General features: G+C 43.7%; 2 protein-coding genes across 6 annotated transcripts in view; one reads left to right on the top strand and one right to left on the bottom strand.

The window, feature by feature from the left end:
- Window positions 1–6,097, bottom strand: part of TPR (translocated promoter region, nuclear basket protein) — a 33,707-nt gene extending 27,610 nt beyond the window's left edge. Inside the window, 8 exon segments of the mRNA XM_017834950.1 lie at window positions 650–730; window positions 860–952; window positions 1,202–1,366; window positions 1,999–2,102; window positions 2,435–2,531; window positions 3,457–3,530; window positions 3,958–4,062; window positions 5,947–6,097. Coding sequence (XP_017690439.1) covers window positions 650–730; window positions 860–952; window positions 1,202–1,366; window positions 1,999–2,102; window positions 2,435–2,531; window positions 3,457–3,530; window positions 3,958–4,062; window positions 5,947–6,097 — 870 coding nt within the window.
- A 279-nt stretch (window positions 6,098–6,376) lies between these two features.
- Window positions 6,377–24,678, top strand: CUNH1orf27 (chromosome unknown C1orf27 homolog). Of its 5 annotated transcripts, XR_001878044.1 has the most exons (15): window positions 6,377–6,451; window positions 7,595–7,728; window positions 7,835–7,963; window positions 8,312–8,407; window positions 9,365–9,471; window positions 10,187–10,223; window positions 10,357–10,497; window positions 11,093–11,188; window positions 11,691–11,756; window positions 13,065–13,193; window positions 13,651–13,741; window positions 15,074–15,259; window positions 20,240–20,332; window positions 21,355–21,493; window positions 24,515–24,678. XR_001878044.1 is itself a non-coding variant. In XM_017834958.1 (14 exons), exons 2-14 carry the CDS (start codon window positions 7,630–7,632, stop codon window positions 21,420–21,422), a joined length of 1,338 nt encoding a protein of 445 aa, XP_017690447.1. In that variant the 5' UTR covers window positions 6,377–6,451; window positions 7,595–7,629; the 3' UTR covers window positions 21,423–22,464. The 5 variants fall into 5 exon arrangements, 4 of the variants coding, with proteins under 4 accessions (XP_017690447.1, XP_017690450.1, XP_017690449.1 ...); XM_017834958.1 differs by lacking the exon at window positions 24,515–24,678 and having other exon boundaries at window positions 21,355–22,464; XM_017834959.1 differs by lacking the exons at window positions 6,377–6,451; window positions 24,515–24,678 and adding an exon at window positions 6,530–6,549 and having other exon boundaries at window positions 21,355–22,464.
- The last annotated feature ends 461 nt before the right edge of the window (window positions 24,679–25,139 follow it).

A 25,139-nucleotide genomic window follows, 5' to 3' on the forward strand; every position in this document is an offset into this window, starting at 1 on the left:
CCAGTTAGAGATCTCACAAGTGCAAGCACAAACCACAATGTTTATGTGGGTATTTAAGCAAGACAACTCAAGCAACAGAGCTCAGCAAGCTGTGAACATAGTTTGTGTAAAACAAAGAGCAAGGAGGTGTCTGCTTTAGCTGACTTTGTCCTAGTCAATACACTACAGGGTGTTTTTCACTCTTTGAGCCAACAAAACAAATATAAGTTATTTGTTTAGACAGTGTGTCATTACTTGGCAGAATCCAGGACATTCAGCTGTGTCTTAATCAGGTCACTGTGTTATTTGAAATCAGCTTCTACTAACCAAACATCACTTGCACAGTCACACTTCACACACAGACTTTTATACCCTAATTTATCCCAAGACATAACCACATTCTTACAGGAAGCCTCAAAACAGTGACATCAAATTAATATTTCACTCCCAGTTTTGCTTAATCTACAAGATAATCCAAACAATGTAAGATTTCAAATGCTGACTAAGACAGCAGGAGAGAAAACAACATTTTGGATGCTTTGCAGTGTTCTGCAATGGAAGACAGTCCTTCCCACATCCACCCTCTGTGGGGAAGAAACCCCACACTGGCCTGATTACACTTAACACTGATATCCAGCCCCAGATATACACTTAGAATCAATAAACTCACCTTATACAAGTTGGATAATTTCATGTGGGCATTCAGCTCGTTGTGGAATCTCTCCTCCATACTTGCCTGCTGCTCTTTTGCCTGGCAAATTAAAGGAGAGACAGGGCAGGGGAGCATTCCACTACTTCTGTTTCACACATTTTATTTTTCCATTTGTAGAAGCAACAATAATGCTGTTCCACATATTCACATATATTCCAGTTGTCTCACCTCCTTCAGTTTATTCAGAAGTTCTTCCACGTGCTTCTGAAGGTTTTCATTTGACTGTTTCAAGCTGTTCACCTGTTCCTCCAGCCTGGAAACCTATTCAAAGAAGAAATGAGAACACCATACAGATATTTTTCTTTCTAGTCCAGTTTATTTTGGAAAACACCCATCTCATTGCTTTTTACTTTAAAAAAAACCCCAGAACTCGCAGGAAGAGCATAAATGGTAACTCTAATACAGTTATTAAAGTACTTGGCTTTGTTTAATACAGTTAGTCAGGTGGTATAATTGACAAAATGACAACCAGGTGGTATAAACGACAAAAGCATTCAGTAGTTACATTACCTCCTCTTTTTTGTTCTCCAGACTGCATTTGAGCTCCAAGATTTCATTGCCTTTCTCCCTGGCAGTATGCAGAAGTTCATCTGTTTTGGCTTTCAACTCAGTATTCAGCCACGTGTTTTGATTCTGCAGCAGCTCTTTTTCTTGCTCCAACCTTTTCTCACGGTACTAAGAAGGCAAATTGCACAGTGAAATTGTGCTGGTTCCCCAGAAAACAAATTAAACTACTCTGATCGGAGGAGGAGCAGCAAAAATATACTGTACTTTGGTAAATAACACCAAATGACAGGCAGTGGTCTTTATTACATTGGTAATAAGTTACCAAGAAATTCTTGCCACCTGAGTTAGTTTCCTCAAAGTTTATGTTAGCTGAGAATATTAACTAGATTAATACCTAGTTAAAGGCAATTATTTAGTGTATTGAAGTTTTCCTCCTTTTTTTCTCCTTTCCCCCTCTCTTTCTGGAGTTTATTCTGCCCACAGAGAAAGGGTGCAGGTTCACAACCAATTATTTTTCTCCTCTCTACCTGCCCTCCTGGACCTGGAGTCCTTACCAGTGGGTAGGAGAGGCCATCACTACCACCACTGAGGCTTGGACATGCTTGCCCAACTTGATACCCCTTGTCTTCTGTGAATACACACCTCACTTCCACTCACAGCCACCAACTTCATAATAAAGCAATCTGCTATAAATAACAGGAGCTCCCTTGCCCTACTTTCAGAGGGAATCATGCCCAGATGATTACATCACACCCAAACAACTCAGAACACACACACTGTGCATACCGAGTCCTGCTCACCTTCATGGAGACATCTGATGTTTGAAGCTCATCCAACTTCAACTGAAGTTTGGCCTTTTCTGTGTTTGCTTCTGCAAGCTTTTCATTTAAGCGTTTTACATCCTCTGGAGGAGGGAAATCAGTGTTAAAAACGCCTTAATTGTGTAACAGCTTTGATTACTCACATAACTAAATTGTAAAGAATGAGAACAGGCAAGATGTAATGTATGTAATTGTATGTTGGGCAGTAAGATACCATGTAAGGTATGGTTTTAAATCTACACAAACAAGCACCAAACTGCTGGTTTTCTGCAATTAGTGTGTTATTTCCTGCCTTCTTTCCTTTCCTCTAAACACTGATTCCTGCTAATCCATTACTTGGTGCTGCCTGGCTACTCCACTCAATTCAAGTGCTCAAGCATGTCTTTTTATTCAGTATTTTATGACTTGGCTGTACCATTTAAATGTTCAACCTCCTGGGATCGCCTTTCGCTTGTTCGAACCAAGTCTCTCTTCTCAGCTTCCAGTTCTTCCTTCTCTCTACTTAACTGGCTCTGAAAAAAATGGAAAAAAAATCAATAAAGAAACGTGACCAGCTCTCTGCAACAGTTTATAGTCACCACTCACACTCAGGATCACACAGCAGCAAGCTAAACCTCAGTAAGTCACTCTAGCCAACTGGAAACTGGGATAAGAGGCTTACAGAGTGGGGAGCTGAATCAGTCCAACAATAGGAACTGTTCAAAACTGCATTTAATTTTAGTATTCTTTGAAAGACAGATTTGATACTCAAGACTTCGTTGAAACAGTTTTAGTTGGTTCAGTAAAAGAGGTAACAGAGTAAGCAAGAAATGACTCTGTAAAAAAAAAAATCAAAATAAAAATCAAATCAAAGTCAATGATCTTGGATTATTTATAGGCAACAGCAGTGCCTGTGCTTTCAAGATGTCACTACAAAGCACCTCAGTCAGGCCTAGGTAAGCCCCCCCAGGGAAACAATCAGATCAGTCCCATTATTGTGGAAAAATCAATCTAATAATCTTGGGTTTGCTTCCTGCTCCAAAATTACTGTTCTGCTGGATCAGTCAGCTCAATGACCCATCCTGCAAACCCAGACTTCTGAGCATAACACTGAGCATAAAAGGAAAACTGTGCCTGAGAGTGGGAAAGAATGGGGAAAAACAGAATTCCTGTTTATACCTTTGTCTGAATTTTCGGGGTTTGGCTAAAGTCACTTCCCAACAGGTTTCAGCCAGAATGGAACAACCCACCCCAACCGAAACAAAAGGAGCTGCTCTCCCTGTCACTCAGTTTGCTAAAACACCAGCTTTTACTGCTGTAAGCCCACATGGTTTTCCTGTACACATGTAAATAGGGACATACTGGTCCAGCCCAGCTGGGAACTGGTTGCACTCTGTGCTGCACAGAGAATCCAGGTGAATCCCAGGATCTGGGGTTATGGCCACGTTCCCCCAGTACCTGAACGGCCGCGTTCCGGTCCTGGGCAGCCTCGAGCTCCTTGTTCTTCTCACTGAGTGACTTCAGCTGCTCGTCTGTTGGGTGAGAACAAACAGTAGGGAGGAATCTCCACTGGAATATGACAACATTCACTCTTCAAATGGAACTGAGTCAAAAATTCCCTTAAAAATCTTTAATAAAAAAAAAACAAACAAACAATTCCAGACCTCCCTCTGAATGGACAGGGTGGTGTTGTGGCAGACTAAGGCAATCTTTAGAGCAAAGCACTTATTATGCACATTAATTCATTACTACAAAAACCACAAAGCAAGGTGGGTTTTTTCCATTAGGACAAAAAATTTCATTAAAAAGGCCGACTCGACCACAAAACCAAAACACCTCTTTACGAGCAGAAACACAAGTGCAGCTGATGACGGATTTTCAACTCCTAAAGAGTTCCAGCAGAAACTGGGCTAAAGGACGGATATCCTGGCCAACCTCAGGGATGCACAGTTCACTTACGAAGCTTTCTGAGCTCCTCCCGCAGAGTTTGACATTCCTGGGTCTCACTCACAAGCCTCTCCTGACTCTGAGCCAGTCGCTTTTCCACTTCAAAGTACTGTTGTTCTGCAGGGTAACAAAGTCAGCTCAGTTGCATTTCATAAACATTTCCTTTTCTTTCTCACCTTTACCAAGAATCCTTATTAACAGACATTTCTACCAAAGAAAAGCATTTATAAAGAAAATATCTAAAAATACTAAGACTGTAGTGGAATTCAAAGAAAAAAAAGCATTTTTAAAAGCGAAAAGCTGCACTTCCACATTGAATTAACATTGTTTAAAATATTTTGCTAGCATGAAAAGTTTCCAGAAATTGTGATATATTTCAACCTGGTCTAGTGGGAGGTTCCAGCCATGGCAGGGGGTTGAAACAAGATGAGCTTTAAGGTCCCTTCGAACCCAAACTGTTCTGTGAGTCTATGAAATGATCCATCAAATAACAGCCTGATGAATCTGAATAGTTCTTTAACATTTCTGATGTAGCCACAGATGTTGTAGCAGCACAATTATGCAATGTGCTTTCATCAACTTACAACTTCTTTTACCTCTGAAGTATTTATCTGCATGTACAATAAACCCCACACAATCCCAGATATCAAGGGGTCTGACTGGGAAAAGTTGTAATGAACACTTCCTAAAATGAATTCCTGTTCTCTATTCCATGAGTACTGAAAAGAATGATTAGGCTTGAATTTCTTTTATCTGAAACAGTAACTGTGTCATGGAGCTTCACTGTAAAATACTCAGTAGAAGCAGAACTCCTGGGGAGAATGGGCTCCTAAGGAAGTCCTGAGAGATGTTTCTCTATCTCCTGCTTCCTCTCACAACTCTCAGCTTCAAATAATGTTGCCCCTCCTGCCACACATGAGAAGAATGGACTTGGAAGAGCACCCTGCTAAAATTGGTGGGTTCCCTTAATTCACACTGCACTCGAATAATTCATTTAGCAAGACTTCTGTCGTGAAAGAGGCTGAAAGAAAGGTGGAAGTAAAGTTTCACATCAGAAGCATGTCACATTCCCAATAAATGAACTCATCCCCAACATTACACTCTTCTCTCCTGTTCTCTCCTGGTACTATTGTTCTGTGACCAAGTAACCTCCAAATCAACATAAAAACATTGATTCTCTCGGGACCATTTCACAGAATGGCCTTCAACATGTTATGTAGCACAAAGGTATAAACCTGAGGCTGTTTGACAGGTGGGAAAACAAAACTCTATTTCTCCTCCACGACGAGGATCAGAGCAGGCTGAAGCAGAGAATCACCCGGGCTGGAAGAGACCTGAAAGGTCAGAGTCCAACCATCCCCCAGCACTGCCAAGGCCACCTGTAACCTGTGTCCCCAAGTGCCACAGCCACACGTTTTTTGGACACCTCCAGGGATGGGGACTCCACCACTGCCCTGGGCAGATGTGCCAGGGCTGGACAACTCTTTCTGGGAAGAAATTTTCCCAATATCCAACCTGAGCCTCCCCTGGCACAGCTGGAGGCCGTTCCCTCTCCTCCTGTCCCTTGTTCCCTGGGAGCAGAGCCCGACCCCCCCCGGCTCCCCCCTCCTGTCAGGGGGTTGCAGAGCCAGAAGGTCCCCCCTGAGCCTCCTTTGCTCCAGGCTGAGCCCCCTCAGCTCCCTCAGCTGCTCCTGCTGCTCCAGCCCCTTCCCAGCTCCCTTCCCTTCCCTAGACACGCTCCAGTCCCTCAATGTTCTTTAAACCCGCTCCAAATAGTTTTAACCCTGAAAATTCCTGGTAAGAGAAAAAAAAAGGAAAAAAGAAAGAGACTCCAGGAGCCAACGAGAGAGACCAAACACGACCAGGTCCCACTGCAGTGTCCTTCCCAGCCTCAGAGCCCCAGGGTACCCCCTGGAAGCCTCTGGAAGGCCCCCCTGTCCCGCCGCGCTCCCTCCCCTCAGCCAGGCCCGCGGGCCCGCCGCGCCCCCGGCCCGCACTCACCGCTGTCCACCTTGAAGCGCTCGTGGCGGGCGCGCAGCCCCTCGATCTCGCCCTGCTGGTCGCCCAGGAAGCGCTCCAGCTTGCCCTGCACGGCGCGGGGCAGCTTGGCGAGCTCGGCGCGCTCCAGGAGCTGCTGCAGCACGGCCGCCATGGCCGCGGCCCCGCCTCACTGCGCCCGCCCTCCGGCGCTTCCGCTTCCGCCGGCGCGGGGGCGGTGCGAGCGGCACTGGGGAGCTCCGGGACTCGTGTCCGCAGGGGATGGGAGGCCGTCGGTGCCCCCAGGGCTCCCGGTGCTCCCGGGAGATGCTGCGGGGCCGGTGCTGCCCCCCCGCTCCCGCCATGGCGGGGCCGTGCCCGCCCCCCCGCTCCCGCCATGGCGGGGCCGTGCCCTTTTCCCGCGCTCCGCATGGCAGCGCGTCATCATCCTGCGCCGCCCCGGCGGTGACGTGTGAGGGCCACCTCAGGGCTCGGCCGAGGCGGCGGCGGAGCCAAAACGGGGAACTCGGTGAGGCTGAACAAGGGGCTGGTCTCTGGCATCTGACAGTGCTGAGTTCCAGGAGCCGGCGGGGCTGAGCGCGGGGGGCTGGGGAGCCCGGGAATGCGGTGGGCGCGGAGCCCCGGGACGCGGTGGGCCCTGAGGTGCTGAGCCGGGTGTGGGGACCCGCGGCCCAGGCCGTGGGGGCTGCGGTGAGGTGTGTGAGAGCCTCCCAGGTGGAGACTCAGGAGGCCCTTTGCTTCCTCACCCAGTGCTCTGGGCTTTAGCTGTCTTGTGGTGATTCTTCGTGGGAGTCCTTGGTGCGTGAAGGGGTTTTCAGAGCAGCCCTGCATGGAAGGAGGGGGGTCTGGGACAGTCCCCTTTCCTGGGCTCAGAGTGGGAGCTACAAAGGTGGCTGTGTGGAATGTCCACAGATGCTGTGCTTGGGATTCCTTGGGAATTGGAATGGAAACGATGCATGGCATGTTTAAGTACAAGTGTGGAATTTAGCAAGTCCCCGTGTGAATGGAAAAGTGCATCCTTTACGTTCTGGCCTCTGATGAGACAAAATGCAGCAGAAAAGGGTTGTTTGGAGTTGTTCCACTCCTCAAATCCTGGGGTCGGGTCTGGGCCCCTAGTGGCAAGAGAGACATTGAGGGGCTGGAGTGTGTCCAGGGAAGGGAACGGAGCTGGGAAGGGGCTGGAGCAGCAGGAGGGGCTGAGGGAGCTGGGGGGGCTCAGCCTGGAGAAAAGGAGGCTTAGGGGGGACCTTCTGGCTCTGCAAGTCCCTGACAGGAGGGGGGAGCCGGGGGGGTTCGGGCTCTGCTGCCAGGGAACAAGGGACAGGAGGAGAGGGAACGGCCTCCAGCTGTGCCAGGGGAGGCTCATGTTGGATATTGGGAAAGTTTCTTCCCAGAAAGAGTTGTCCAGCCCTGGCCCAGCTGCCCAGGGCAGTGGTGGAGTCCCCATCCCTGCAGGGATTTAAAAGCCGTGTGGCTGTGGCACTTGGGGACACGGGTCAGTGGTGGCCTTGGCAGTGCTGGGGGATGGTTGGACTGGATCATCTCAGGGGGCTTTTTCAACCTGAGCAATTCTAGAGGTTCTTTGTGTGAGGCTGTTTTTCTGTTGCAGTACGTGCACCCTCTCTGACTTTATGCACTATTTGTTTTGTAGGTTGGAACCACAACCCTCGAGCTTAGCCCAGAGCCATGGGTAGGACCTACTTGGTGGAGGAGGGGATCGGGCAGTACCTGTCCGAGCTCAGCACAGCGGTGAAGCCTTATGTCACTGGGCTGCTCATAGGGCAGGTGAGTGTGGCATGGCTGGTTCTGCTCCAGTCACTCCTGGGAACTGGGAAACCCCTGTTCTTGGTGTCGCTCACGGTGTGTTTGCTCACATGGATGTTGTGGACAGTGCTCCCCACAACGGGACTATGTCATCCGGGCTGTCCGCACCCCTCCCAAGGACCAGCACGAGGAGCAGAACAGCCCTCCAAAACTGGCATCCCTGGATGAGGAGTGGATAACCACACACGCCAGCCAGGTGAGGAACTCACCCTCTGGGACAACAAAGGGGTGGGAGGAACAAAAGGGAAATGAGATGGTCACAAAGTATCTCATCACTTGTGTCCTCTCCAGCCTTTTTCTCCAAGTGAAAGAACCTCCCTCACCACGCTGGGCACAGGTATTTTAAACCAGAAATACCTGTATTGGTTTCAGATTTTTTGATGAAAGGAGCCTTGAGAGCACTGAAGGGAGAACATTTGTAGGGTGTGTTCCTATGAGTGAACACCAGCCTCACCTGTTTCTGTCTACTTGTCTCCTTTTTGCTGAGTTGCAAGGTTTCTGGATCCCTGAGTCCTGCCAATAAACGTTCATGTTCATGTTGCAGGTGTCCAGGATGCTCCCTGGTGGGTTGCTGGTTCTTGGTGTGTTCATGATTGCGAGCCCAGAGCTGGCAAAGGACGGGCAGAACGCTCTGCGCAAGGTGAGCAGAACTCCTGCTGGGCAGGCAGCAGCACCTCTGGCTGGCTGAGGAATTCCCCATCACTGGCTTGAGTATATACTCAAGTAGATTTTGTTGTTTTAAGTCAGAAAAGAAAAATATAGGAAAAGCGTCTTCAAGGTTTATATTAAACTAAATCCTTGTGACACAGGTGTTAGTGATGTTAGGTTTCCTTATCTGAATGAATTGCTCAGATTAGAAATGTTTACAGTAGTGAAGAATTTATAATTCTTACTCATTTAAAAGAAATATCCTGTCTAGAATTAGTGTATTAGCCTTGGGTGTATGGGGTTAAATTTAAAACTGTCTGATAGACTCGAAATACATTTTTGTTACAATGTGGGGTGTGTTACATTTAGTGTCCGTTCTGAAGATGTATGTTCATTTTATCATTTTGGTGAGATAAGCATGCTGAGTGATTTACCCATGAGCAGGTTTGGTAGCCTGAGGTTCAGGACTCAATTCTGGCAGTTCAGTGCACTGGCACCTCAGTTGTGCTTACTGAAACGAGGAGCTGGCTAAAAAAGGTGTGTCCAGTTGATCAGTGGCTACTGAATTTAAATTAGTTGTTTGGTTTCTCTTAGTCAGTAATTATTTTGCACAGCTGCCTTTCCTGATCCTCGATGGATAGGCAGAAAGCTGTAATTTTCCTTGTAAGCAGAAAACCATACAGGCTGGATATGTGAATGTGTGTTACTTTGTTTGGTGTATAAAGAAGCTGAATTAAGATTTCACAAGCCACTTTCACTTTGGAGAGGTTGCCTATGAATCCTTGTGGAACGTTCCTTTAACGTGACATTTTGGTGACATATAAGCTGTGTTTCCTGCTGATACATAATTTTGATATCACTTGGACTTCAAACTTTTGTACAAGACTATATTCCAGAAATTACAGCGTGTATTTTTGTGGAAAAGTCCCTAATATTTTTTGGTCTTCAGCTAATCTTCTCAGTGGAAAAGTCCCTGACTAAAAGAAGGCTCTGGAAACCTGCTGAGGAGGAGGTCTCAGACAGAGCAGCTCTTCAAATCTGCTCTGCTACAAAGAAGTATCCTTTATGAGCAAGGTTTACTGGCTGAGGCTGCTACCCCTGACCTGTGTTATTGCTGATTAGTGAGAAACTGGGAGGGGTGAGTCATCTGAGTTCAGACAGACAGAGATCAAATTGAAATTGTGAAGTTTTCTAGTAGGCCATGAGTAAGGCTGTCGACCCTTTTATCCTTCAAAATTCCCATAATTTCTTACTGTTAGGGTTGTCTGTGTGGTGGCATCACATTATGCCTTCCCCAGTCAGTCTTGATTTGCATAAGTTGAAGAAAACATCTAAAATAGTGTTTAGCACCTTGATCTTGCTGTTGCCAATGGTACTTCCATGGAACTGGGGAAGCAGCAGGCATTGGGATCAGTAGTAGTGCTGCAGAAAAGTGCAGGGTCTGTTGGTGATGGGATAATGCAAGGAGAGAAAGGAGGATCTTCCTTAGAGAGGCGAGAGAGACAAGGACAAGTTATGAATTGGTGCCCTGGTGGTTCTCCCTGACAGTACATATTGATCTTAATTTACTTGTAAGAGCTGGGACAGCATCACTGTGGTAGTTGGAGTTACGGGCAAATGTTTTTCTGCTTTTTTTACGCTCGTGAAAGGTGAGAACTTCCTTGAGGGCATCACTTAGCTCCACAGGGAAGTTTAGTAAAGGACAAAGTTAATTGTGAGTTGCTCTTACTTCTTTTGCTTTTCACTGAATCTTTTTCTTTAAGTAGCAAAGAGTAGTTTGCAGAACCTACGACGTGCAAGATCCAAAGGTGAGCTCACCCTCCTGTGCCATGGGCAGCTTTTAGTGCATGGCAAGTAATATTCCAAAAATACATTGGCCTCTGAGTTATACAGTGCTTTGTGTAGATGCTTTATGGCTTTTTTTGTTTTCTCTGCTCTCAGAGTTCAGCTAAACCAGCAGATTGGAAATACCAGAGTGCTCTGTCTGCCTCCTGGCTGGCTTTGGGCTGCACAGTAAATGTTAATATTCACATTCCACTTCTTGCTACTTCCCCAAACCATGACCTGGAGAAGAACACCAAGGTAACTAACTGCCTGCAGCAGTTACTGCACCAATTACTGCACCAATTACTACAGTAATTACTCTGTTGAAAATGAAATGAGAGAAAAGATTTGAATAGTGCCATAGAGAAGTAGGACTAATCGGGGGAGAATATTTGGCAGTTATTCCTCTTGTAAATGTAATTCTTCTGCTGTGCTCAATCAGAAGTTTCCGTGGCTCAAAATTACTTAACAATTGTCATGCGCAGTCCAAATAATGTCTCTGCTGCCTCACCTAGTGAAAGGTTACACCCAATTAGAGGAGGGCATGGGGTGCTTTTAGTATTGACTTTCAGTAGCCTGCAACGCTTCCTAAAAACCCCAGATCCCTGGGGTGGCCCTTCAGTGTTTTGTAATTCTTGTTTCTTAATGGCTGTGTTCTGAACATGGTGGGTCTAAGAGTTACCTTGGGGGGAAAAATATCATAGAGAGTGTTTTTTCACAGACTTTAAAACTCCCTTGGAGTAACTGTTGAAACATGTATTTCTGCAGTTTTCAGTGTGATGCTGCCCAACCCTTTAGTGAAATTCTCTTTCCTCTTTCTGATGAGATTTTTGTGTTTTCACTTACTTCAAAGAACGGGTTGAACCGGTGGTCGAAGCAGATAGAAGACAGTGTTTTCCTCATCAATGGACAAGTTAAAGATGATGATACAGAGCTACTGGAAGGGCAGGTGAGTCCCAAACAACAAGGAATTGAGCTCTAATAGATGTGTTTTTGGAACCTCCAGTGTGATGAAGCACTGACTGAGACACCTTCCGTACAGTATTTATTGATCTAATTGACCTGTTCCAGGTCACTGATACCCAGCACTGCTTGTGTTCTTTGCTGCAGGTTCCATGTTCTTCCTCTGGCAACTTGAACACAATAATTATATGTGAAGTCTGACCAAAATGTTGCTATTAAAGAACGTGAGTGAGGTGTGAATGTAGGTGATGAGATTTCAAAGACCTGCATCTGTCTGAATGTTTATCGAAGAGTGGAAGCACTTTGTTGGGCTGATGCGTCCATCTCTCCTTTTAGTTTTGTGATTATATTCTCATGGCTGGTTTCTGTGTGGCATTTCTCTCTCTTGAAGGCCATAAACTAGGGCACATTTTATGCCATAGTGAGGAGACTTGATTCAGTGGCGTTCTTTCCAGTTTCATGACACAAAAAATATTTTTTCCCCTCAGAAAAAGTCAAGAGGAAATACTCAGTCCAGCACTCAGTTCTCTGATGTCAAGGTGCTGACACAGCTGGTAAGCGTTTAGTGGTTTGCAAAGTATAACCTTGCTGTTAGATTATAAAATGGAATAAAAACTAAAAAAAACATTCTGAATTATTGTCCAGAAATCCAGCTTACTTGTTCATAAGACTGTTTTTGCTCCTGTGGATACTGTTTGATATGATCCTGCTGTTTGCTGACAGACCTGCATGTTTCATGCCTTTAGAAATTCTCGTGGTGTGAAAACCATGTTGTCAGTGAGTTGCATAACTTGGAAAGACTGGAAAACAGGTTATGGAAAAAGAAGTCCTTCAAACTAATTCATTTGGTAGTAGGATGTACCTGTGTACATTGATTTCAGGGTGACTTGGCATCTGAAGTTCACAGTCGCCCCACATTTCAACTTGCCTTGGCCCCCTGGGACATTCATTTGGATGCTTTTGTCAGAAGCTGTCACCAGCTCTGGGTTAAGGCACAGATCCTGTGAGCTGGATCATCATGTGGAGCTCCTGGGTCTGTGTCAGGGGTTTCCTCTGTGCCAGAGGTCGTGATGAGCCCTGAATTTGGTGCCCCAGCCTGGGTCCTGAAGCCCAAATGTGTTCAGACATTACTTTGTAGGCATCTTTGCACAGCACAGGCCATCCTGTTTCATCAGGTAGTTCCTGGATGCTCTTCAGTTTTGTTCAGCAAAACTTCTAGAAATTTGTAAGATGCCATTATACTCAGCTTCTTGTGTTGTTCCTCTGTTGTTCCTGTGTACTGTGCTCAGGTTAATTGCCTCAGGGAATGGAGAACTTGATTTGGGCAGGAGTAGTTCTTGCAGTGGGTGTGGGAGTTGTGCATCCCTGTGTTTCCAGCTGTTGGCCCAGAGTGCTTCCTGCCCACACACACTGTTGTGGTAATTAGGGGGAACCTTGCTGGGCAACAGTTTGATGCAGTTGTAAGTGTGGCCACGTGTATAATTTAGTACTGACTGATGGGGTGACTCCCAGGGCACCCTGGGTTACACTGACTACACAGTAAACATTAAAACCTCATTGCTGAAAAAAGAAAGGCTTAAAAAGTTTTATCGATTACAATACTGGAAAGTTTTAGAAGGCTTGTACCCACAAATACTTGAAACATCTGGGAAAATAAATACATTTTCCATAAGGCAAAAGAGACTCGGAGTCTTACCTAAACAAACTAAAAAATAAAGTAAAATTAGAGTTATAAATTATAAAGGGAAGCAGGTTGTATGTGAACATCTGAAGGTGTGCCATTAATTTCCTAGTGCTGTTCTGTGTTGCTGGTGCTGCAGGTGCCTTGGTGAGCAGATAAAGCTGAAATGTTTGCTTTTCAGTGCCAGGGCTCCAGTCACAGATCGACAGCTACAGTGCAGGTGTGCAGTGGTTCCATAAACCTCAGGGGGGCTGTGAAATGCAGAGCCTACATCCATAACAACAGGCCAAGGGTTAAAGAAGCCATTCAGGTACTGAAAAGGGGGTTAGTTCAGCACAAACACTTCTCTGAAATACGTGAAACTTGCCCTGCTGGTTTTCCTTTGCCAGAATGGTTTATAGCGGGGTCAAAATGTTCGTCCCCTTGCACGTTATTGTGTCAATGCCTTGTGATTATTTTTGTTTGGTTTTAGTGCCAATTGTCTAGAAGTTGACAGATCTTATCCTAAAATTCCTAAACCTTTCCTCAGCTTTTCATTTTTGTTTTGTTGCTTTCTTTCTAGATATTAATTCTTTTGATGTTAGCTTCTCTTTATTGAGCTTTTAAAATTCACATTAGTTCTGATTTTCTGGGAAAAACTATTCTTTCACCATGGGTTAAGCCTGTGAGGGACTGGGGTTATTTCTTACTAGTCAAAATTTGCAAATGGCTTTTGTATTACTGATAATTATATTTATATTACTGATGATTTCACTTTGTCCTTGCAGGCTTTGAAAAGGGACATAATAAACACATTGAGTGATAGGTGTGAAATACTCTTTGAAGATCTGATTTTAAATGAAGGACCTCAGAAAAAAAGTAAGAAAAATAAACTTACATTTGCAGTGAGTTTTGGTTGTTGTGGAAAATTCTGCTGGTATAGTGAAGATCCAGTGTGGTTAGAGCAGAATAAAAAGCAAAAGGCACAATTTCTGCTCGGCAACCTTGACTTTTTCCTAAATCTGGAGAATCTGTGTCAAGTTCAGATGTGTCCTTTGGCATCACAGCTCTCACCCCATGTTTGCATTCAGGTCTTGTGACCACAAAAGACAGTTTCACCTTCTTTCTCACTGATTGGAAATATTGTGATTTTTAAAACTTCCATAGTTGAAATTCCTGTCACTGAAGTTCCAACTGCAACTTGCACATTTTAGATTTTTGTTTTTGAAATCACTGTATGGCATTCCCATATAATATTGCAGGATGTTAAAACTTGGTAGGATTAAAGGAACCAGCTGGGCATGGCCTTGCATGTTTTTCTGTCACCTGTGTTACAAGTGTTAGTGGACAGGAGCCCTGAAATTCAGGACTTCATCTCTGTTAAATTAAATTGGCATTGTATATGATAATTATGGTATAAAGAAGTATCAAGATTTCTTTTTTTTAACTATACAAATATATCATTTGTGTTGTGTCTGCCCCCTGAACTTATTGCTCTGCACCAATTACAGATTTGTGTCTTTTCTAGGAGTGGATCTTATTTCAGCACCATAACTAATTGCTGGGTTGCATTAACTTGACTTGAACAGAGCATCATGCAGGAACCTAAGCGGGGTGCAAATGGAAATAAAACTGCCTATCATGATTATATTGAAACCTGAGGAGGAGTGTGCTGGGACCAGATCTCTGAGCTCCTGCTGGGGTTTCTTTAAGCAGGGCAGTAGTGTCAAGTTACCTTGTCGTTGTGTTTAAATAAAAAAATTAGTGAATTGAAATAGCAGTTTGAGTATCTTAGGTGAAGGAAAGCCTTTTCCTTTGCATGTAGTTCTGAGTTTGCTCTTTAGGTGGCACCCGAACTTTGTGTCTGCAATCCCGTGTGGTGGTGAAATCCTTATCTGCAGGCTCTCCCAGAGTTCTGCTGGTCATTCCAACCAGGAGAAAAGCTCTACTTGAAATTTTATGGCCTGTTTTAGAGCTCTCTTGGATACTTCTGGAGAGACTAATCATGTAAGTTATATAACTAATAATAAATCAATATCACAGCAGCCAAAACTTCCACAGAACAGCAACAGCTAAACAAGCCATGCCTGAAATCAGGATTTTTACGTGGAGACCTCGAGCAGTTCTTTTGCAATAGTTTTATCTTATGGCCAGGGATCGAGGAGGAATCTTATCACAACTGGCATGGTGTTTTTCCCCCTTTCCTTGTAGGTTTTGAGAGGGAATACCATGTCTTGCCTCAGAGGCTCTTTGTGCCCGTGCCTGGGTCCAGTGTGATGCTCAGCGACTACAAGTTCGGCGACGAGGCCGCTGGAGAAATCCAGGAGCGTTTTGTGGAGCTGTTGGATCAGGCTGTGCAAGCTGAAGAAATCCACACAGCAGAGGGGATCAGCACAGGTGAGTGGCTGACAACCAGGACTGGATCATTTCTCAGGAAAACGTTGACTGATGGCATAGGCCAGTTTTATCCAGATGTGGATATGCCCAAATTCAGCTTGCTTCATACGAGCTCTAAGGGTTTATATCTAATAACAAATCCAAGATATTTGGGGAAAATAGTAACTTTCTTGCAGTTTCTGTGTTTCTTGTAACAGGCTTTTGTTTCTCAAGTATTTTTTCCCTTTTCACTGTGTTATCTGTGCGCTCAGGGCTGCAGCCCATGAACTGCAGGAGGCACATAAAGAGATGGTCCAACAAGGTTACTCTGCACATGAGTTAGGGATGATCCTATATTGACAAATAAACTGTAAGAAAGACCTGTAAAGCTTTGTTTTCTTTATACTAATATATATATTTACTCTTTCAGTAGTCCATTTTTTTTAGAGCTGAATAGTTCTGATACTGCTTAAAATAAGTTAGAAGAAGAAGCTGAATGATTTAGTGAAATCTGCTATTTCTTCCCTACAGAATTAAAAAATGCTTTAAAAATCTATTAGCAAAAAATACAAATACTCTGTGTCCTTCAGGAAATTTTCATGCTAAATCTGACTTTTTTTTAAAAAAAGTTTCTTTGTTCTGAGTGTTTTATAAAAAAATGCAGTACCCAAACCTGAAGATACGTGATTCACCCAAAATGAAAAGAAAATTGAGAGGGCTTTTCATTTTCTGCTGAATGTCTTACAAGTTTATGTTCTGATTATGAGGTTGTTATATTCCCTTTAACAGATTCTTTGCTCCAATCTAGTCACTGACTTCCTTTTTCTGAATATTTCTGGTTTATATCATTCCCTGTTGGCTTTTTTTTTTCCCCCGTGTGTTGTTGATTTTAATGTAGAAGTGAAACCTGAAGTTCAAATGCATCTCACGGAAGAGATTTTTCTCCCTTTTTTCCCTTCCATCAGCACGAATACGAACTGCAGGTTACAGTTTTATAATTGAAATTTAAAAAGAATGGCATCAATTCTCATATAAGGGCTCAGAATACTTTTTTGTTGGTATTTAGGGACAAAAACTGGGAAGTGCAGCCATGACTTGCTGTGCAGGGTGAGCTGTGAGTATTGATATTCTCCTTGACCCACTTGTGTACTTGGAGGGGTTTTTGAGTTTCTTAATGTCAGAGCTCACCCTAAATTCTTTTTATCTTTCTAAATGAATCAGTTCCTCCCCAAGGCTTTAACTAAACCTGTCAGCTGTGAACTGACTCATTATATGGAGAAGCAAGAGGTGTCCACAGCTCAGGGACCTCAAGGAAAACAGGAAAGCCAATAAAAATCTCTCTGGCATTATTAGAGTAACTTTAATACTCTTACAGCTAATTACTCCTGAGCTTTAGGGAATCAGTGGAACTTAGGGAAGCAAATTAGTATTGTAGCAGTGGCTGTAGGTGTGGGAGGGAGAGAGGAGATGATTCAGTTGAGCTTTGTTGTGTGATCTGGAGGTGAGAAGAAAACCCCTTTGCACTGACAGCAGTGCCTCCCAAAGGTTGCTGCCAGCACTGTGTGTGTGAAAGGATGGCCACAAAATGAGCTTGGGTGGTCTTGTAGCTTGCTGGGTGTAGAGTCTGGGGGGGGATTTATGTTCTTTAACTAAAAAAAAAAGACAAATTTAAAATTAATTTAATTACTAAATTAAAGTGCTTCTTTTCTTTAGGGGGGAAAAAAACCCAACCCACAAATTAAAGTAAGTGCATAGGAGAGAAGAAGGAAAACCATACAAACAGGATTTTAGGAGAACCTGGCCTTGTCCTGGAGAACAGCATAAAGATTGTCCATAGAACGGGATCTGTTCATTCTGATAATTATTGATGTGGCATCATTAACTCGTGGTTTATTAAAATCACAATGTATTTATACACTTCTATCCCACCAGAAGGGTCATTTTAGAAATGAGACCTATTAACTGCATAAGAAAAGTGTTCTGCATTCTAAGAGAAAACATTAATTAAGCAATTTGACTTTTGTATGGTTGCCTTGGTATGAATTGTCCCAAGTATTGCTGTGACCAGGTTTTTGTGGCATAACAGCAGTCGGGGGTTTCCCTTGTGTGAAGGCTTTTCCAGTTCTGATTTGGGCATCGTGTGATGGTTCTCTGTTAATAATAGGCAATATTCAGTTGTTGGTTTGTCACCAGCCTTTCTATTTGAATCACAGTTCCTGTGGTCTGAGGCACCAACCTTGAATTAACTGGCAATGCTCTCCGTGGTGAGGGTCTGGGGAAAGTTTGCTGATATAAAGAACTGTCTAAAATTCGAGAGCAGGCTTTCGAAATAATTTTATTTTTGCTCTTTAAAATATGCTCTTGAGAAGAAAAGGATCTATCAGTATAGGCAAAAGATTTACTTTTTAAACAGCTTTTAGTCAAAACATAGGAAATTTTGAGAAGGTCACTTTTATGTGCTTACTGAGCTTGGCCTCTGCTGCTGTTTCCTCCGGTGTTATTCTCTTGATTCCTTGGACAACTCTCCAGTGAGGACACTGCTGGGTCGTGCTTTAAAATTGTTACGTGGAAAATAGAGAGTAAAACCCAAGCTATTTATAAATGAGAGACGTAAATAGCTCTAACACTGTAGTTTCAAGGTATTTAGTGCTTTAAAACAGGCAGCTGAAAGCTCTGCATTTCTGATTGGCTTTACTAAATCCCTGCCCCTGCTCGGTGCAGCGGGTGGGGATAGACAGGAATAAGCCTTCAGCAGTGGTAATCACCTCCCCACCTTCCTGAGGGAACTGAAGACTTGATGAAGAATTGAGGATTCATAGAATTGCTGCTGGAAAACATCTGCTGTTAAAACTTCGTATGAATTGTGCTACAGCTGCTACACGTGCACGTCCTTCCAGAAATGCCTTTGGTAACTAAATAGCTCAAGGCTGGTTCTTTTTCCCTTTTTTTTTGGTGTATTTTCCCCTCTGAGGAACGTGCAGCTGCCTTGATGTGCAGCTTCCAAAGGTACCTTCAGAAAAGCCCAGCAGTTCTTAGGAAGGCACAAAGAAACATGAAGTTAGAGGGCACAGACCATCCTACCTGCTCATCACACCTAAAGCAGAAAGGAACCTGCTGGATCTAGGTGACCCCAGAAATACCTAGTTTATCCCAAAGTGGTATGTTTTAGGGAATTCAGAACTGGACAGAATGTGGTGCTCACACTGTGCTAGTTAAGATACTTACTAAAAAGCTGTAATGCAACAGTTAATAATTCCTCTAGCTGAACATTTCTGCTCGTATTTTAGACAGTCCTTGGCACAGAAAAAATAATGATGAAACCACTCATTGATGAAACCTCATTAAGGACCAGTGGGATTCAGTGATATTTGATGATTTCTCTTCAAAACAGCACACTTTGAAATGTTTTGAAATGCATTGAACTGTTGTGTTGATGTTTTGATTTTACGTGTATGTGCAGCTTACACAGAGATCTCCAACCCATGTTTTGCTTAATATATGGACATGTATGTGTCTGGATATCTGTATATCTCAATATCTTATGAAGTTTCATATCAGACAGTTATTAATTGCTCTGCTGCAGCACATCCTATACAAATTCAGTGGGTTTAGGGATAAAAATGGCTAAAGACAGATCCTAAAAGTCTAGTTTGCTTCGCTGTAACAGGTCTTGTCTGGGTTTAACTTGAGAAGATTTTGAAGACAGTCATCCTCATGAGTCATCTGAGATGACAGGAACAACCTTTCTGATCACATCTAGGTTATACATTTCCACTACAGCTAATGATAGAGAAAGTATTTTGTAATCATTTGCATATGAATCATACAAAGGATGTGTCTTATTACTCAAGTATGTAACCTGTAATTTATTGCTGATGGACAACCCCACTGGGTGGTTGTGGAAACAGGAGCTCTGTTTTTATTTAGATCAGTGTTCCATGGACTCCTCAAACTTGGTATCTGGTACTGCTGGGGGGATTTCTTTGTCTTCTGGACAATCCCTTAGGCTCATTCTCTTATCTCAGTGTGCCTGTTCTCTTCTTCCCAGAGACCCTCAGCTCTCACTGCAACAGCACACTTTCTCTGGCTGGTTGCTTGTCCAGAAGTTGTCTGCAGTCATAGCTACTGAATTGTAATCCAAACTTTTGACAAGTGATGCCTCAGCAAACCCTCCTGGGAATGGGAATGCAAACTGAAGGCCTTTGGCCCACCACTATCGAGTAACCTTAGCACTGAGCTGGGATTCCATGCTGGCTCTGGGTGGCACAAACAGTTCAGGGGGAGGACTGGAGATTATTGCCCTTCTTTCTCTCCTCCCTGTCTCTAGCAAGCTGGGGATGGCCAAGTGGTGAGGGAAATCCTGGGGAAGGAAATAGATACAGGTTTGAATCCCATCTGTCTGGAAATAGATTCAAGCTCTCTCACATCCTGGCTGAGCAGACTAAGGATTTAGTAATCATTCCAAAGAAGAATGAGGCCTCTATGCCTGCTCAGAAAGGGTGTTTTTATGGGATCTTCAACAGAAGTTTCTGTGGTTTGAAGAAATGCATTGATGGCTGTTGGGTAGGGAGGTGATGCTGGGCTCATCCCTGTGGCAGTGGGTTGGCACATGGCCTGAGCTCAGACAGATGGCTCTGAAAGGAAACTCTGATCCTGGAAAGTGGTTAATGGTAAATTTTGGTGGTTCCCCCTCAGAGCAGTCAAATTCTCCCCATGCTATGCAAATATGGTTGGGTATGTTACCATGGAAGCAGGGTGTGGAAGATGAGTTTCAGAAGAGGAACTCCTCCCCAAATGTCCTTTGTCTCTTTAGTTTTACTCTCACACCCATATAGAACAATTTAGCACTGTGTTGTTGCTAATGTACTGCTTCAGTAAACTGCTTTTTGTACCATAAATGTAGTTGATGTGAAGTTGTTGGGCCTTTTGCATTAGTTCATTGTAAAACACAACTGATAGTTTTCCCCCTGGTATTTCCTTCTTCCCTTGATTTCCATGCAGTTGATATTTGTCCAGTTCCTGACAACCTGGAGGACACACAACAGACACAGCTGACAAAAGCAACGTTGCTGTTGAAGCTTCAACAAAATATGGGTATGTTGCTTCCCAGATTTTTGCTATGGCAATGCCAAACCCACAGTGGGCCCTTTGTGTTTGCTCCCACAGCACCCCAATTTTCAGCCTCAGTAATTCAGCCACAGAACCCTCCTTTTCAAGGCAACTTCTCCACCATACTCCCTTGTCCAGCCCCCATATATGTCTGCACTCAGTACAGTTCTCTTGGCTGGAAGTCTTCTAGTGTTAAAATACAGTTATACTTTAGTCAACAAAGCAGTAACTTCTGCTTTCTATTTATTCCTGGAAGTAGAACATGGTAACTGGAAGATTAAATGTGTGTTTGATGTAGATATATAAATATCTTTCCTTAAATCATTACTCAGGTGTTTTGGGGTTTTCTTGTGTGTCTTCTCAGCTGCATCAGTAATGAGCAAGTTAGTCAACAGGGAAATGACTGTTGTGCTACAGAGAGACCTACTGAGTACATGTAGTGCTGCACAGGAAAAAAACCAACTTAATAGCTTTTGTTTCTTAAACTTTCAGTTATTTTTTCCCAGTTTGATTCCTAGAATGGAGTCAGTGCATTATTTTATGGCCAAGGTACTACAGAAGTGTGCAGCCAGCTGGATCTCTGGGAGGGTCCTGCTCTGATTGGAAATGTCATGTGGAGCTTTTATATAATTTATTTATCCAACACTGTAGCTTTAGATTGAGGCTTAATGGTGTTAGGTAGCTCACAGAATTACAGAATGTCCTGAGTGGGAAGGGCCCCACAGGACCATCCAGTGCAACCACTGGCTCTTCACAGACACCCCAACAATCCCCCCCTGTCCCTCAGAGCGTTGTCCAAACCCTCCCGGAGCTCTGGCAGCCTTGGGGCCGTGCCCACTGCCCTGGGGAGCCTGGTCAGTGCCAACCACCCTCTGGGGGAAGAGCCTTTTCCTGATAAAAGCAGTTTTTGGGGTGACTCTTTGGTTTCTCCTCGGGCACGTTCACCCGCCCCTGCCCTCCCCGTGCTGCCCTTGGCCCCTCACTGCCGTGTCTCTCTGTTATTCCAGGTGTGGTGGTGGCAGCTGCTGTTGCAATCCTTGCATCCATCTTCTCTTTCAACTACTTCAGTGACTGAGCTGCAGCCCCTGGAGCTCCATGGAAACGTTGGCCATTTCCCAGCTGGAAACAGCTGGGTTTAATGGATTGGTAATTAATTGTTGCCTAAATATCCCCAGGTAGATGTGCAATATCAGTGTAATGGTAGGCTCAGTTACCTTGTTCCAGCATGCACTTCATGTATCAAGTAGAATTATGCAGGTACAGAATCAAGTACAAAGTGAACCAAGTTTACAGGAAACCAACCCTGTCGCTCCATATAAATGAATGATGATATTATTTTCTAGAAGGAGCCCTTAAAAAGAAATATGGAACCTTCATTTTCTTCCTGCTGGCTCCTCCAGTGCAAAATGCTGCTCCTGGTGTTTCTCAGGCTACTGATAAGACTAGTGTAGTTACCTGGTATGACAATTCCTGCTTTAATTTGCTAAGAGAAATCTCATTAAAATTAATTGCGGAAAAATTAGATTTACTTTTAGGTAATACTGGTTAACTAGCATAAAAGATATACAAATAGTTTCTAGAATTTTCAAGACTAGACCAAGGCAACCTGTAAATACCTTAGTTCAAGATCTGGAGAACTCAGAAATCAATAAATTTCTCTGTCCAGCTCTTATTCAATCATTGTTCTCTTGGAATATTAACTATTTCAGCAACAGCTACATGTAGGCAGCCCTTGTGGTTTATCTTGTAGGTACATGCAAGTTGTCAAAATTATTGCTAATCAGGATTTTTAGACTATAAACAGAAATCTTTCCATTATAGGATATTTTCCAGGGTACACTGGGCTATAACAGGTTTACTTGCCATGAGGAGAGGTGAAGGAGGGAAGAATTCTAAGAAGGTTAATAAAGATAATTTGTATATAAAATGTGATGTTTACTTGGACCTGAGCTACAATAGAAAAGAGTTCCAGATTTTAAGGCATTTTAATACCACTGCAAATACCTTTTCTTGTTTAAAGGCACTGGAACACAAAGGAAAAATAAACACTCTGGTTCTAAAGCGTAATCAAGGATGTGCTGGGATACCTTTATTAAAGGCAACTGTGAGGAAAGGTGTCTTAACTGGTGTTGCCTCATCTGTGTATTCTGTTTTTACATGTTTGGGGAAAAAGAGCTGCTTTCAGTGTTGTGAGTGTCCTTTGAAACACGGCGTTGACCTTTCGTGCTCAGCGTTGCTCAAGCAGGGCCTGCTGGAGGAAGGTGGATGTTGTCATGGGGGCATTGGGTTCAGCTCTGTGGGCTTTATAGGTGCCTTTTATTCTGTGCCAGTGGGTGGAATCAAAAGCAAGATGGCATCATGCACAGCAGTTCCTCCAGGGGAGGCTGAGGTTATCCAGAAAATGGGGTTAATTTTGTAACCTGCTTCAAAGGAGGGTTGGCTTAAAAATTGCTCTGCTGAAGTCTCTGTTAGAAGGAGGAGCAGGGGCATAATGAAAAGCAAAGAGTTTGTCTTTTGACTCTTTTTGGGGGGGGGGAGGGGTGGGATGAGGAGGTAGAATACAACATTTTGGAGGTAAAATATAAAATAGTTATTCTGTAGTTGCCTGTTGCACACAACTCAGGCACGGAAGTGAAGTACAGCATCTGAGACGCTCAGTGTCTGACACCAGAGAACTCATGGAGCACTCATGGAGCACTCATCCCGTAGTTCTTCTTTAGTGCTTGTGGTGTAAAACATAAAGCTTGTTGGGATGTATAATTCCATGGGACCCCTAGCAGAGAACTCTGTTTTTCTTCCCCCCTGCAAGCTCACTCAGTGTTTAGTGAATGATCCTTTTCTCTATGGTCTTACTACAGACGGTCAAATTAACCCCCTAGCTTATAACTAACCGAGTATCAAGGAGCTGTGGAAGTCTGGTTTTCCAATTTGAACCTGGAAGAAAGCAAAGAAATTGCTTTTGATGGGATTTCTGCTTTCATGCCAGAATAAGAATATGTGCAATAAGAAATTAATTTAACCCTGTCAAAGTAAAAATGAGTAATTTGGCTTGTACCTACAGATTGAGCCTTCCAGTCATCCTGCCATGAGGAAACAGGGCATGTGGAAGAAAGCAGGTTCTCACTTGTCTGAGAATTACTGGACTAACCAAGAGGGGATTTCATGGTCCCATCCTTTTTTGTTGGCCATTGAGAACGTAAGAAAATGAGGGCTTAGGAGAAATGAAAGAGTGTGTGTAAGAGAAAAGGAACCTTTTAAAAGTCTCTTGGGTTACTGCATAACTCTGGCTCAGGTTTCATACAAGTTTATCCTTTTCCTATGCAATCCTGTGAAGCTTTTAGTCTGTGAAAACTCAGTTGAGACTGAAACTGAGCTTTGTTAACTCGTGTGCACCACTGGAAATCTGTTTTAATTTTAATATGTAAGAGTCCAGAGGAATGGTCTGGACTTCAACAGCTGAAAGTCTGGCTCTTCTAAGCATAGTTCTAAAATTGATGTTACAAAATAATTTTACAGAAGCCCTTATTTTCTGGGCTATGTGGCTTTCAAATGTAGTTTTGAAAAGCCTCAGTGGTGTGGGTCAATGAGGTTTATGGTCCCTCACATCTGAGGGCAGCATTTGATGTGGTGGGAACAGACAGGCTGGGGGGATTTGACCCCAGCTGGCAACTAAAAGGCCACACAGGGCTCACTCCCCTCCTTGGGGCAGGGGGAGGAGGGTTGGGACAGAGGGACAACTTTTGGGTTGCCAGGAGAACAGTTTAATAATTGAAATAAAGTAAAACATAAAGTAAAACATAATCATAGTGATGAGAAGGGACATAACAAAAAGAGAAAGAATACAACCCCAGAGAGACAAGGGATGCCCAAGGCAGTTGCTCACCACCCACTGCATCCAAAGCACAGCCTCCCTGTGCTGGATGCTGGGAGGAGAAATAACTCCCCCAGCTGACACTTGGATCTGCCAGAGGTTTTGTCTGGGTTTGATCAGCAGTGACACCAGAGATAAGATGAATATTTGGGGACACTCAGGGTGTCCCCATGTGCTTTTTGAAGCATTTGCTGTTTGTTACTCAAAAAACCTTTGTACAGTAATAAATGTTTGAGTCAAGTCTTGCTTTTTGGTTTTCTTTAAGGTTTTTTCTTTTTTTTTTTTTTTCCCTGCAGAAACCTGGATAACTGCTGTGATCAGAGCTTTATTTGCAACTTCATTAGTCATGAGCTGCTGTTGAGGCTTGGTGCTGCATGTGTTTGCTCTCTCTCTTTGTTTTTTGTTTGAAATTACAGGTTGAAGGAAATCCTGCTTAAGCATGCTTAATCCTTCTCTTAAACTGGAGTGTCAGCTTGTTTCTTACAGTAGCTCTGGGTCCAGTTTCTGTGGTGTTATTGGTGGTTTTTTTGCTTTCAGCCTGGTTTTCAGAGAGATGAAGTTTATGTTACAAGGCTGCTGATGTGCAGCCTAATGGCTTTTGAACCAAGTTGGATAAAGAGGGAAAGTTCTCAAGAACTTTAAGTTCCCACCACTTACATGGAGATTTTCTGGTGTGCAAAGGACAGAAATTTTTCACTAATCTTCTTTAAGACATGTCATAAAAAAATACAAGTGAAATACTGACCTGCTACCCAGGTAACTGGTTATTTTTGTGATGGACAGAGATAATTCATTGTTTTCTACATAATCTTTTATAAGATCACTGGATTTCCATTATGCTGGGTGGATCTGCAAATGGTAGATCTGCAAATATTCTGAGCGCTGCTCCAAGGGAAAAGCTTTATTCCACCTGGAGTTCCC

Source organism: Lepidothrix coronata, unplaced genomic scaffold, assembly GCF_001604755.1.
Source record: "Lepidothrix coronata isolate B3197 unplaced genomic scaffold, Lepidothrix_coronata-1.0 Scaffold246, whole genome shotgun sequence".
Taxonomy (NCBI): Eukaryota; Metazoa; Chordata; class Aves; order Passeriformes; family Pipridae; genus Lepidothrix; species Lepidothrix coronata.